The sequence below is a fragment of the Pantherophis guttatus genome, chromosome 1, assembly GCF_059756535.1.
Source record: "Pantherophis guttatus breed Tessera chromosome 1, ASM5975653v1, whole genome shotgun sequence".
In the NCBI taxonomy this organism is placed as follows: Eukaryota; Metazoa; Chordata; class Lepidosauria; order Squamata; family Colubridae; genus Pantherophis; species Pantherophis guttatus.
The window spans coordinates 59,899,989-59,913,161 of record NC_142063.1 but is presented as its reverse complement, the minus strand read 5'-3'; the positions used below and the strand labels follow the sequence as shown (position 1 = coordinate 59,913,161).

At 36.7% G+C, this 13,173-nt stretch overlaps 1 protein-coding gene across 2 annotated transcripts in view; it reads left to right on the top strand.

Annotated features, from left to right (window-relative positions):
* NUBPL (NUBP iron-sulfur cluster assembly factor, mitochondrial) overlaps positions 1–11,226 on the top strand; it is a 62,918-nt gene extending 51,692 nt beyond the window's left edge. For both annotated transcript variants that reach the window (XM_034417981.3, XM_087874951.1), the window contains 2 exons: positions 3,261–3,343; positions 7,868–11,226. In XM_034417981.3, coding sequence (XP_034273872.2) covers positions 3,261–3,343; positions 7,868–7,930 — 146 coding nt within the window. In that variant the 3' untranslated portion in view covers positions 7,931–11,226. The remainder of the gene's footprint in view (positions 1–3,260; positions 3,344–7,867) is intronic.
* Positions 11,227–13,173: the final 1,947 nt, after the last annotated feature.

Sequence of the window (13,173 nt, the reverse complement as noted above, 5' to 3'; positions counted from 1 at the left end):
AATATGAGTTGTAGAAACTGGGATTGTGTTCCTGCATTGTAGTTATTGCTGCTACTCTAATATATGGAATGTTTGTATCTATTATGATATAAATATATCTGGATGGGGTCTGGATGGGGAAGAACTTGCTCAGACTCAACCCCTCCAAGACCGAGTGGCTGTGGCTTCCGGCGCCCCGATATAGTCAGCAGGTGCCATCGCTAACTATTGGGGGTGAATCTCTGCCCCCCACAGAGAGGGCTCACAATCTGGGTGTCCTTCTGGATGCACGGCTGTCTTTAGAAGAGCATATGACGGCCGTGGCCAGGGGGGCCTTTTATCAGGTTCGCCTGATTCACCAGTTGCAGCCCTTTCTGGATCGGGACGCCCTACGCACGGTCACTCATGCCCTTGTTACTTCCCGGTTGGACTATTGTAATGCTCTCTACATGGGGCTCCCCTTGAAGAGCACTCGGAGGCTCCAACTGGTCCAGAATGCGGCCGCGCGGGTGGTTATGGGCGCAACTCGTTGTGCCCATGTGACACCCCTCCTGCGCGAGCTGCACTGGCTCCCAGTGGTCTTCCGGGTGCGATTCAAGGTGTTAGTTACCACCTTTAAAGCACTCCATGGCATAGGACCCGGGTACCTCCGAGACCGTCTTCTGCCACCAATAGCCTCCCACCGACCAGTCCGTTCCCACAGAGAGGGTCTCCTCAGGGTGCCATCGGCCAAGTTATGTCGACTGGCGGCGCCCAGGGGGAGGGCCTTCTCTGTGGGAGCCCCAGCCCTGTGGAACGAACTGCCCCCGGAAATTCGTAAGATCTCCGACCTCCGGGCGTTTCGCTGCGCACTGAAGACCCTATTATTCCACCAGGCCGGACTAGCAACACAATAGTTTTTAAATTGGGATATTTAAATTTATTGGGGTTTTAAATCTGAGCCACTTTATTTAATTATTTTAAATTTTATATTGTTGTTTTGTTTGTGTTTTTAAACAGGCTGTACACCGCCCTGAGTCCTTCGGGAGAAGGGCGGTATAGAAATAAAATTATTATTATTATTTATTATTATTATTATTATTAACAGTGAATGAATGAGTGGTCATTAACTACCCATAATAACATTGGGTCATTCAGACTGGAACTTAGAAGCTGATAAAGTAAAGGCATAAAATACTTTCAGAGAAATATTCAGGCTGACAGGTCTGGTAGACACCAAATCTATATGTTTGGTGAGTTAAGCTGTCTTCTGGAAGAGTATCGAAGATTCCTGTCTGAAAGCTACTTTGTGTATATTACTGCCAGCACAAAACATCTCCCATATTAGAGGAAGTTCCTTAGTTATTTCACAAACAAGTATCCATGTATATCTGATTGTGTGGTTGTATGGATGCGGTTTTTCTATGGGGAGGGGGCGCGTTTGGTGTCTCATGTTGCCTGAATCCTGTGTGTGCATGGCTTTGCTCACTTGCATGACCTGGTTCCTGATAGGCTGCGGATTGGTGCCGGTCTGCGGTCCACGGGTTGGGGATCCCTGCTATACAGTATGCTATAAGACGAGAGATAAAAAAATTATAAGCACTTTCAACATCCAGTCATTTTGAGCTTGCTTGTTTTTTTTTTGCAGACGTTTCAGTATCCAAACTAGTGCTGCTTGCTGATGATGTTATCTAGTTCGGGTAATGAAACCTCTGCAAGAAAACAAGCAAGCTCAGAGAGCACCAAGGACCCCTAATTTCAACCCTGAGCTACAAACAGGGTGGATAAAAATCAATGATTTTTTTAAAAAAATCAAAAAAATCAGATTTTTAAAAATTTTTGATTTAAATCGGATTTTTTTTTTAATCGAATTTATTTTAATAAAAAACTTTTGGGGTAAAAATCTATCGTAAGATAGTTTTCTATTTAAGATACATAAATAATTTAATTTATTCAGCATGAAATGGAGCTTAGTTATGTAGCATGAGGCTGTATATTCTGCAACACTGGGACTATCGGTGAGTCAACAGTGGGTCAAAGGAGTAGCAGAGATGACAGTTGCTCTTTAAAAATTATGATTTAAATCAAGCCTTTTTACTAGTGATTTAAATCATGATTTAAATTGTGATTTAAATCAACTTGATTTAAATCAAATCCACCCTGGCTACAAATACTCTCCTTTATTGCAGAAATAGTATTTTCAAAATTATTTATACTTGTTTCTAGTTTTTGTTAGCATTTTAGTAAATCCTGCATTCATTGAGAAACTGACATGTTTTATTTTAACCTAAAATTGACATAGCCTCCTCTACTATGTTGCATATTTGTAATAGCAGCACCAGAAGATTGCTGGCCATGCCATTACAAATGTAGCGTCCTAGACCCTAGTTGCCTTACCTACTCCTTAGAACAAATTCTATATGTTCTTTTTTGTGATTCTCAATTTAAGTGTAGATTTGTTTTTACAATCAGTTTTTGCATAATGGAATTATTTAAATCTAAAAAGTTAATCTTCTGTAAATATTTTTTTAAAATGAGACGATTCTGAGTATTATTACACAGTTTTTATTTATTTCTGTGGCAACTGAGTAGAAAAATTCAATATACAGTTAACAGTTGGAAGGGAAAATTAATTAAATATCTAACTAGCACTTAAATCAGTAGTTGTCTGATAACAATAACACTTTCATATTGCTGATTAAATATTTAAGCATCTGTTTGAATATTGATTAGAATTTTATACCACTGGAAATCAGTAGGGAATGAGATGCAGTGCTGAAGAAATAATGTGTTGCGTGAAGAAGTTATATACTGGAACATTTTACTGTGGATTTATTTTTGTGTGCATTACAAAATATAACATCTGCTCAGTTGGGATTTGGACTTGATTTTATGTAGCAAACCACCAAGTACATGCATTGCAGTACAGATTTCTTCAGAACTAACTTGGCTGAAAAGTAAAACAGAGATTATGGAGTTGAAAAGAAATTGGTCTCAGTGGTGCATGCAGATCTGGCATGTTTTCTTTATTATCACCCTAAATAGGTCATATCTGTCTCCACCCCCATGCCAGTATTAGATAATTTTAGCAGACAAGAGAGACTAAACATCACTTTACAGTCATCTTTAGAAACAATTTCTTTTTAAAATAATCTCAGTAATCCAAAATTTTGACAAGGCTTGACTAATTATCATTTCTAATACTTCTGAAATACGACACCAGGTGTATTACTTGTACTACTTCAATTAAAACATTTGTGTAACGTTCAACCTTTGTGCCAATCTTCTTATATTTAATACAGGTGACATTCCACTACATGTCCACATAAGAGAAACATCGGATTCTGGCAAACCTATTGTCGTTTCACAGCCCCAGAGCAATGTAGTAAGTTTAATGTAATAAACTTCTTGAATGTAGACGTTGGAACAGAACATGTTATTTTTGTGCTAAAAGGATTTCAACAGAGCTAACTTATTTTATTGGTCTTTACTTCTTTCATAATGACTATTTAGCCATGATTTCAGCAGGCAATACTAGGCAATAGTTAAGATTTTTGCGTAGGAAAGAAAGCAATAGAAAGTTATTTTTTGAATAATAAAACATTGACTATGTTTTTTCAATTTATTCTTGAGTAATTTTATAGGTATAAATGTCTGACCTTACTTAGTTATATTATATTTACCTGACAGGAAAAGAGACTCCTCCCTCCCAAAATAATTGCCTGAAAACATGGAAACATCATTCACTCAGAAGAGTTATAGAAGAAGGTTCTAGTGAAAGAACCTTCACTACCCTTTTATAATTCAGAGAATTCAGTGTAAAATTCATCTTAATTCATCAGATTAAGAATTTACATCTTAATTTATGCCATGCTCTAGTTAATAAATATTTGGTTAACAAGTAGAAAAGTTGCATTGGGTTTTACAATTACTTTAGAATGGAAATTATAGCATAGGAAGTAGCTAAGGATTAGAAGTTGTGGTAGGATTTTGATCCTAAAGATCTGTAAAGCTATAAAACACCAAACCTCTGTGGTCAGTAGATCTTTTGTTCATCTATTGATTTATGAGTCTAGTTCTGCCTTCTGTTTGTGCTATATTTAAGTGTTTGGCCTTCAGATGATTGGTCAGCAGATTAATGGGCAAATGATTAGTGTTAAGCTGTCAACTTTTTTATTTGCTAGAGCAAATGGATCCTTGCTTTGCAGAAATGTGAGCTGTAGTAATTCCCTTAGAAATTCCAAAGCAAAAGAGAAGGGAGAAATATCTCTAGTGAACATAAGCTAATATTCATGTGAAGACATTTCTGAAGGATGAATGTGAGCTCTATATTTCTGCTTTCAATTTTTCATGTTGTGCTTCCTCTTATTATTATTTTTTTAGTAATGGTGACATTCACGACAGTAGAATGCAGTTTTATTTTATATATATATATATATATATATATATATATATATATATATATATATATATATATATATATATATATATATATTTTAAACAATTGCTATTTAACGCTTTCTGGTCAATAGTAGTTAAGAAATTATTACTAATCCCACATTTCTGCAAAATGTATACCAATGGGCTGATTTTCTAGGGCATGCCTACACTTTAGACTTAGCATTAGCACTTAGATTTATATACCACTTCACAGTCCTTTGCAGTCCTCTCTAAGTGATTTACAGAGTCAGTCTATTGCTCCCAACAATCTGGGTCCTCATTTCATCGACCTCAAAAGGATGGAAGGCTGACCTTGAACCGGTCTGAATTGAACTCCTGGCAGTCAGCAGAATTAAGCCTGCAATACTGCATTCTAAGCACTGTGACACCACTTAGCTTTCTGTTTGAAGTGAAGTTGGCTTGTATGATCTAGGCCTTTCTAAAAATGATTCAGAACAACATTGCTCCAAAGGGCCTTCAGTGATGCCTATCACCTGAAATGATTGTAACAATGGTTTTTTGATTATGTATTTTTTTATTTTTATATCTTGATTATTGTAAACACCAACATTAACCTAACACCAAGAATGGTGGGTAAGATATTAGATGGATGGATGGATGGGTAGGTAGGTAGGTAGAGATAACGCCAACATTATTTAATATACTACTTTTCAGTATTCTGCCCTTACAAACTGTGCTTGCTTGCACCATATCCATTTACCTTATTTATTTATTTATTTATTTATTTATTTATTTATTTATTTGATTTGATTTGATTTGATTTGATTTGATTTGATTTGATTTGATTTCTATACCGCCCTACTCCCGAAGGACTCAGGGCAGTGCACAGCCAAACAATAAAATACATACATACAAAATTTAAAAGTGGAATTAAAATCAAATTAAATAGTTTTGGCCCAGACAAATTTAAAATCCCAATCAATTTAAAACCAATTTTAAAATTTGAGTATATAAAATACTAAAAAATATTAAAAATTAAAAGTCTTTTATAAAAGAGGGAGAAAAATTAGGCCAGGCCCGCCTGGTGAAATAAAAAGGTCTTTAAAGCGCGGCGGAAGGTGCACAGATCTGGGATCCTCCGTATCTCCAGGGTGAGCTCGTTCCAGATAGTAGGTGCCCCCACAGAGAAGGCTCTCCCCCTGGGGGCCGCCAGTCGACATTGTTTGGCCGACGGCACCCGGAGGAGCCCCTCTCTATGGGAGCGTACTGGCCGGTGGGAGGCTATTGGTGGTAGTAGGCGGTCCCGCAAGTACCCAGGTCCTGAGCCATGGAGCGCTTTAAAGGTGGTAACCAAAACCTTGAAGCGCACCCAGAAGACCACCGGGAGCCAGTGCAGCTTGCACAGGAGAGGTGTTACATGGGAACGCCATGTCACTCCCATAACCACCCGCGCGGCCGCACTCTGCGCCAGTTGGAACCTCCTGGTGCTCTTCAAGGGGAGCCCCATGTAGAGAGCGTTACAATAGTCCAGACGGGAGGTGACGAGGGCATGAGTGACTGTGCGTAAGGAGTCCCGATCCAGAAAGGGACGCAACTGGCGGATCAGGCGAACCTGATGAAAAATCCTCCTGGTCACGGCCGTCAAGTGCTCTTCTAAAGACAGCATGAATCCAGGAGGACACCCAAGTTGCGCGCCCTCTCCGTGGGGGCCAATGATTCGCCCCCAATAGTCAGTGATGGCACCAACTGACTATATCGGGACATCGGAAACCACAGCCATTTGGTCTGTCATGCATCACCCTTTGTTCTTTCACCTTCTTACCTCTATTATGTCATCAACTCTATCTAAATACAACTTTCTTAATCTTCCCCTTCCTCTGAGTTGTCATTCATTTTTTCTTCATAAAGAAAGTCTTCATTCGCTGTAACCAATCACTTTAACCAAAACATCTCAATATAGCAATAGCAAGAGCACTTAGACTTATATACTGCTTCACAGTGCTTTTACAGCCCTCTCTAAGCGGTTTACAGAGTCAGCATATTTCCCCCAACAATCTGGCTCCTCATTTTATCCACCTCGGAAGGCTGAGTCAACCTTGAGCCGGTGAGATTCGATCTGCTGAATTGCAGCTAGCAGTCAGCTGAAGTAGCCTGCAGTATATCTAATATACTTAGATTATGACTTATTATTTTATTTTATCACACACACTCCTTAAATATCTCAGCGTTTTTTAGAGGCAGAGTCTTAGCATCCAAAAGAATGCATTAAAGCACTTATTTTGTTTACCAAATCCCTCCAAACCCTTTATGTGCAAAGTTGTGAAGCTTTTATATAATATGAATAAGACTTTTGCTTTTTGGTTCTTCTTCTGTTTTTGGTCTAGGTTTCCCCCCTCCTAGGAATTCATATAACCAGTTTATGCTGATGAGCAACAGCCAAACATTTTTAGATCATGAATTCAAGAAGTATGATACTCCAGATGTCTTTTTGACATTCCTGACATACAGCATCTTGGCCTCAAATAGCAATTTGCTTGACTTTTGTGCTAGTTTCAACAGCAATCAATTTATTCTTTTTTTTTATGGGTTCAGTGGAAGATTTTTACCCAGTTTCCTTTTGCTTGACTTCTTCGGAACTTTACCTCTTTCACCTACCTCCACTACTTAATTAGATATAATTTTCTTTCACACCATAATATTTTACTCCATGTCCACCCTTTAGGTCCTTTTCTCACTCATCATTGAGCATCCATCGTTTCTGTTTGGGGGTCTTTTTTTGCCAATAATACTACCTATATTTAAGTATAGTATGAGAAAGAACTCAGCACATTGTAGCTGGGCATCTGCAATACCCTAGTGTTGTCTCTAGACCCCTCAAATTAAACATCATCATCATTTTAGCCATTGTCTATCCAGTGCAGGATGAAGGCCTCATCCACATGTTTCCAACCAATATGATCCTGAGTTTTCTTTTGCCAGTTGGACCCACAATACTTGCTGATGTCGTCAATCCATAACTTAAATATAAATTTAATTAATTTATTTTTGTAAGTGCCTAGAGTCAACTGAATGTGAGTGGGTGACCATGTAAATTCTCTAAATAAATAAAAAAATATATTCATGCTAAAAATGTCCAACTTTTTCTTAGTTTTCCAAGTTCTGTAAGATTCAGGCTTTCTTATACCATAATTAGTAGGTGATGCTGGTGACATTTCTCATTAATGACAATATTGTAAGATTGCAGTCATAGAAGTGAAGAAGTGTTCTGAGTTTCTAATAAAAGATCTCCCTATCCCATAAATACAGACTAAACTTTTGCATCATAATTGCTATATTATTCATCAATGTTTTGCTATTGGCCACTTTTTAGGTACAATTGGTATAGTTAATCACACTATAACAGCAATCAGGTGGTGGTGGGTGATTTGTACTCCTGTTTCATAAGAAATATTTTATAATCCATTCTAATCTAGGATATTAATGTGGTGAATTTGTAAATATCTTGCAGGCTCAAGCCTATTTGAAGATTGCTGCTGAAATAGTGAAAAGACTGTCACTTTTTCCAATTTGAAGTCATCATTTTGAAGAACTACACCTTGAATTTTATGATTGAGCTATGATAATGTAGCAAAATGAATAACAAATATTTTATGACTGTGTATTATGGAAAGTTTTTCAGTTACATATTTTAATATTCATATTTAGATTCTTTAATTCCAGTAAGTTAAAGATACTGTTCCAGCAAATAATCTTTTGGTACTTTAGAGACCGATAAACTCATTAGGACATAAGATTTAATGGATTACAATTTATTTAATCAGATGCATTGAATATAGTCTTGAGAAAGTAATACTATATCAGATGCACTGAGTATAGTCCAGAGAAAGAATTATTACATGCGAGGGAGATGGCCTGTTTAAAAATATGATAAATAAATAAACAAATTACATATACCATCAGCTAAGATGGGTCTAAAAAATTCATGATGGCTGTGAAAGTGAACATTTAAAGCATTTGTTTAGTACTTTCTAACATAAGATCCATTAAAAACCTAACTATTTTGTGGAGCTCAATATCATCCATTTAACTGTCAATCATTTATGAAACATGGAAGGTTTTTTTAGAGGGCGGTGTCCAAAACCTATCTATATTTATTACAGAGATTGAGAAGGATCAACATATGCAGGGAACAATTTGTTCTTCATATGTTTGAGTGTAAAATACAAAATATACTGGTTTGGATATCAAACTATGACTAAATGATTTTTTCCATCCATGAAAGGCATTAGATGCATCAGTGAATTTACATTGGCAAGATTAAGAGGGCAACTGATCTTTGTCAATTTCTCTTTTTCTTATGGAGTAGCTCCATTTGGAGCACTCCAAAGCTCATTCCAGCAAGTTGTGAGACTTTCTGAAAGTGATATTGGAACTTCAGAGCAAAGCAGGAGTGAAATGCTCCCGGTTCGGACAGGATCGCCCGATCCGGTAGCGATGGAGGCGGGTGGTTCGGAGAACCGGTAGAAAAAATCCCTGTCCCCCCCCCATGCCCAGCTGAGCTGCACAATCATCAGAGGCTTTTTTTTTTTACCTTTAAAAGCATTTTTTCTACAACCTCTGGCCGAAAAAATGCTTTTAAAAGCCAAAAAAAAAAAAAAGCCTCTGATGATCGTGCGGCTCAGCTGGGATCATCAAAGGCTTTTAAAAGAAAAAAAAACCTTTTTTTCTTTTAAATGCCTCTGACGATCCAAGCTGAGTTTTTTAAAAAGCCTCTGCTGATCAGGCAACTCAGCTGGGATCGTCAGAGCCTTTTGAAAGCATTTTTTTACAACCTCTTTGCCGAAGCGGTTGTAGAAAAAATATTTTTAAAAGTAAAAAAAAAAAAAAATTGGCCACGCCCACCCAGTCACATTACCCCCTCACCAAGCCATGCCCACAGAACTGGTAGTAACAAATTTTATATTTCACCACTGGAGCAAGGGTATAGTCAGCCAAGATCATCTTGCTTTTCCTTTCTGCTGGTAAAGAGTTGGGGAACTTTCGATCCTCCAGGTATTACAGAACTGCAATTTGGGCCATCACACATCACCAATTTCTTATGCTGACTACAACTATTGGAATTTTCAGTTCAGCAACATTTTGAGAGCTTACCTGGGCTAGCATAATAGTTCTGCTCACGGAATGGTCCGGGTTGATCTGATCTATATAAGATCTTCTAACTTTTCCCACCGATTTAATCAAGTATTGTCTGAAGATTTTGTGCCAGTCCCTATCATTCATTCCAATCTGTCTTACAAAGTTATGGTGAGGATAAAATGAAGGAGGATCCCCATAATTTAATCTTTCATATGAATGCTTAAATATATGTGTAATAAATTTAAAATAAATAATGGGACTAAAATGGAAATAGGATATGATAGTCTGGAATAAATATAGCAAAACTTTGTTTTCCCATGAAGAGTTATTGTGAAATTGCCAGAAATTATTTATTTCGAGATGTAATTCATTATTCAAAGGATATGATGAGTATAAAAGAAGATTGGATAAATTCAGTTTTTCAAAATCTGTTAGCTTTTATACTTAATATTCTCTTTGGGTAAGGGGTTTATACTTATAAATACTAGTTACAGGAGAGGGACATGTGTCCTTGGAGCCACCAAGTAGTTCAACTCAAAAAACATTTTACTTTGAACTTTGGTTTTTAGATGACTTATTGTCTCCATTCTGCTTTTTCTTCTTTCTTGCTCTGAATGTATTGTAGGAATTCACTTACTAATCTCCACAACTCTTTGAGAGATGAGTAGGGTGAGCGGGTCTGTTAAATCCTTATGTCAGTTACTTCTGAATTTATGTCATTAGCAACAATAATTACTTTGCATACTTTCATAATTGATGTAAATGAGGCCATTGTAGTAACACTTCTATTTAAGGAAGAAAGATGTAATTTGATGGACAGTAGTCCATACAACGCGGATAAAGCCCACATAAAACATTGTTAATTTGAATTTTGAAAAACCTTTTCTGTGTTTAGCAATCACAGTTCAGGCAATGATAAACCTCTGCAAAGTTTTTGTGCCTTTTAATATAATAATTTCAATATTTATGTAGATGTTTCTGAAGATTAGTTGGATGTTGTCCTGTGGGAGGCAGGGGTTCTCCTATTTTCTATTTTTAATCCTAACCTCAGTAGACTTTTGCATTTATACACTTCAAGCAATTATAAGATTCAAGCTGATTTCCTATGTGTTAATTGCATGTTTGTTTCCAGGTTATCTTCTCCACTCACCAAACCTTAACTGTATCGTTTACATATTCTAACATAATTGCATTGGAAGGATGGGTTATTTTTATTTCTTCACTGTAGTAAATCTACAACAGTATAAATGAATAAAGCAATGAACATCATATTGCGCTATGTATGTATTTAAAATAAAGTTTGCACATTATTTTTAAGAGCAAAACAACACATTTTCTATTACCTTTGTAACTATGAATAGTTTTGATCTGTGATGTGATGGCATACAGGTTAAGTAAGGTAGCTGTTCATAATGTTTATATGAAATTACATAGGATTGTGCAAATGAAGTCTGTTCTGATTCACATCAGGTTTCCCAAGTTGGATTGATTCAAACTGAATCTGAGTCCAAAAGGCAATTTGTTCTGGAGGAAAAAAAAAACAGCATTTCTGAACATGTGCAAAAAATCATTAAATTGTCAAACTGGTTCAGAGACAACCAATCAATTTGACAATGGGATCCAATTTAGAAGGTCTATATTAAATTCATATTTATTTAATGTTTATTTGTTAGATTGATGACCCATGTGAATTGAATGTCTGAACTGAATCCCAATAAATTGTTTATAAAAGATGTCAAACTTTTAATTCACTGATGTCCATGATGAATTTGTCATTATTTTGAAACGTTAGGTATAATTTGTGAGGCAATTTTTGAAAGCCTTGTTTAAAGCCTTCTGCTATAGTAGCATCTATAACTGTTTTGGGATAGTACATCCCAAAATTCCTTCCTTTTGGTCATGCTGATTGACAATTGTAGAAGGTGAAGGACCCTAGTTGGAGAAGATTTTTGAAGGAAGCAGGTAGGGAAATTGCTATACATTGTCACGAGTCAATCCATTAGCGCATGCAGTTTTATGTAAATGTAGAGGTAAGAGCCATAGACAAAATGTAGCTTATTGCCAAAGGTTGTTCAATTACATAATTATGAGGAGTATAAAGTACTCTTCAACTTACAACTATTCATTTAGTGACCATTCAAAGGTACAACAGCACTGAAAGTGACTTATGACTATTTTCACACTTACGACCACTGCAGCTTCCCTTTGGTCACGTCATCAAAATTCAGATGCCTGGCAATTGAGTCCTCTTTATTACAGTTGCAGTGTCCCAGAGTCATGTGATCCCGTTTTGTGACCTTCTGACAAAGTCAATGGGGAAACCAGATTTGCTTAACAACCATGTTACTAATTTAACAATTGCAGTGATTGACTTAACAACTATGGCAATACAGGTCATAAAATGCGGCAAAGCTCACTTAACAAAAGTCTCACTTAGCAACAGAAATTTTAGGCTCAATTGTGACTAAGTTGAGGACTACCTGTATAATAGCATTGCAACTAGGATCATCTTCAACAGGGTTCCACCACTATTGTTAGACAAAGTAGCTTGAAAAGAATGACTGATTTTAGTCATAAAAATAAATGAATGGGAAAAGATTTTCCTTTCAAACTAGCTCTCATAGCTGCTGTTACTTTATTTTTAAAAATAGGTTTTGTGTTTTGTGTCCTTTAAATGTTCTTCAGTTTGGCCTCACCATAAATACACACTTAATTTGGGGGTGTAGGAACGTATACATTTCCAACTGCTCTCAGTAATGGGATGATGTCTTAAATCAAGGTATTGTGATGGTACAAAAATAGTTATGTAAAAGTATAAACCATGCAGTGCAATTAAACTTTTCCTACAAAGTACAAAGAGTAGCCATGAGATAATTGTGTACATCACATAATTGCCCTTTTTGTGTAATTAAATGTGTATTTCTCATGCTGATTTCCCTAAGAGCTTTATTTTTAGTCACTATTCTAAATAAAACCACCGATTAAGGAGCAAATGTAGCCTTATAAATGTATCTGCACACAATTTAAGAGTAGCACTGAGGTTTTTAAACCCCTTTTTTTCTGAAATATTGATAAATGTATTGCCACAATTTTGGTTACACTTAGCAATCAAAACTATGCTTTAATAGATTGTTATTGTGTTTTGGAACACACCGTACAATAGAGAGCAGTTTGTCACCAAATTATATTCAAACAATTGGGAGAGTTGGCAACTAATTTTCCTATCCTGAATATTTTTTACGGTTGTATTATTGATTTGTAAGCCTGATTTTGGAATTTTAGGAATTTTTGAGAAAATTCTATTATTTTGATGTAATGTTTCAATAAAGTTATCCCATGTAACTTGTACCAAGGGTGAAATCTACTTACCTTCCCTACCAGTTCGGAAGTGCACGTGCCCCGCCCGCGCAGAGGGTAAAAAACAGGTTACTTCCTGGTTAAAACCAGGAAGCAATGACGACTGGGCAGGTGGGTGGAGCCTCACGCTGCCGCCGCTACCAGTTCTCCAAACCACCTGCCACCATCGCTACCGGTTCAGCCGAACCGGTCCAAACCGGTAGCATTTCACCCCTGACTTGTACCAAATACATTACGCAGACATATTGTCTATTAATACTGTATTATATGATAGTGTGTAAGCATAAGAGATGTACATAAATAACTTTGCTTTCTTCACAT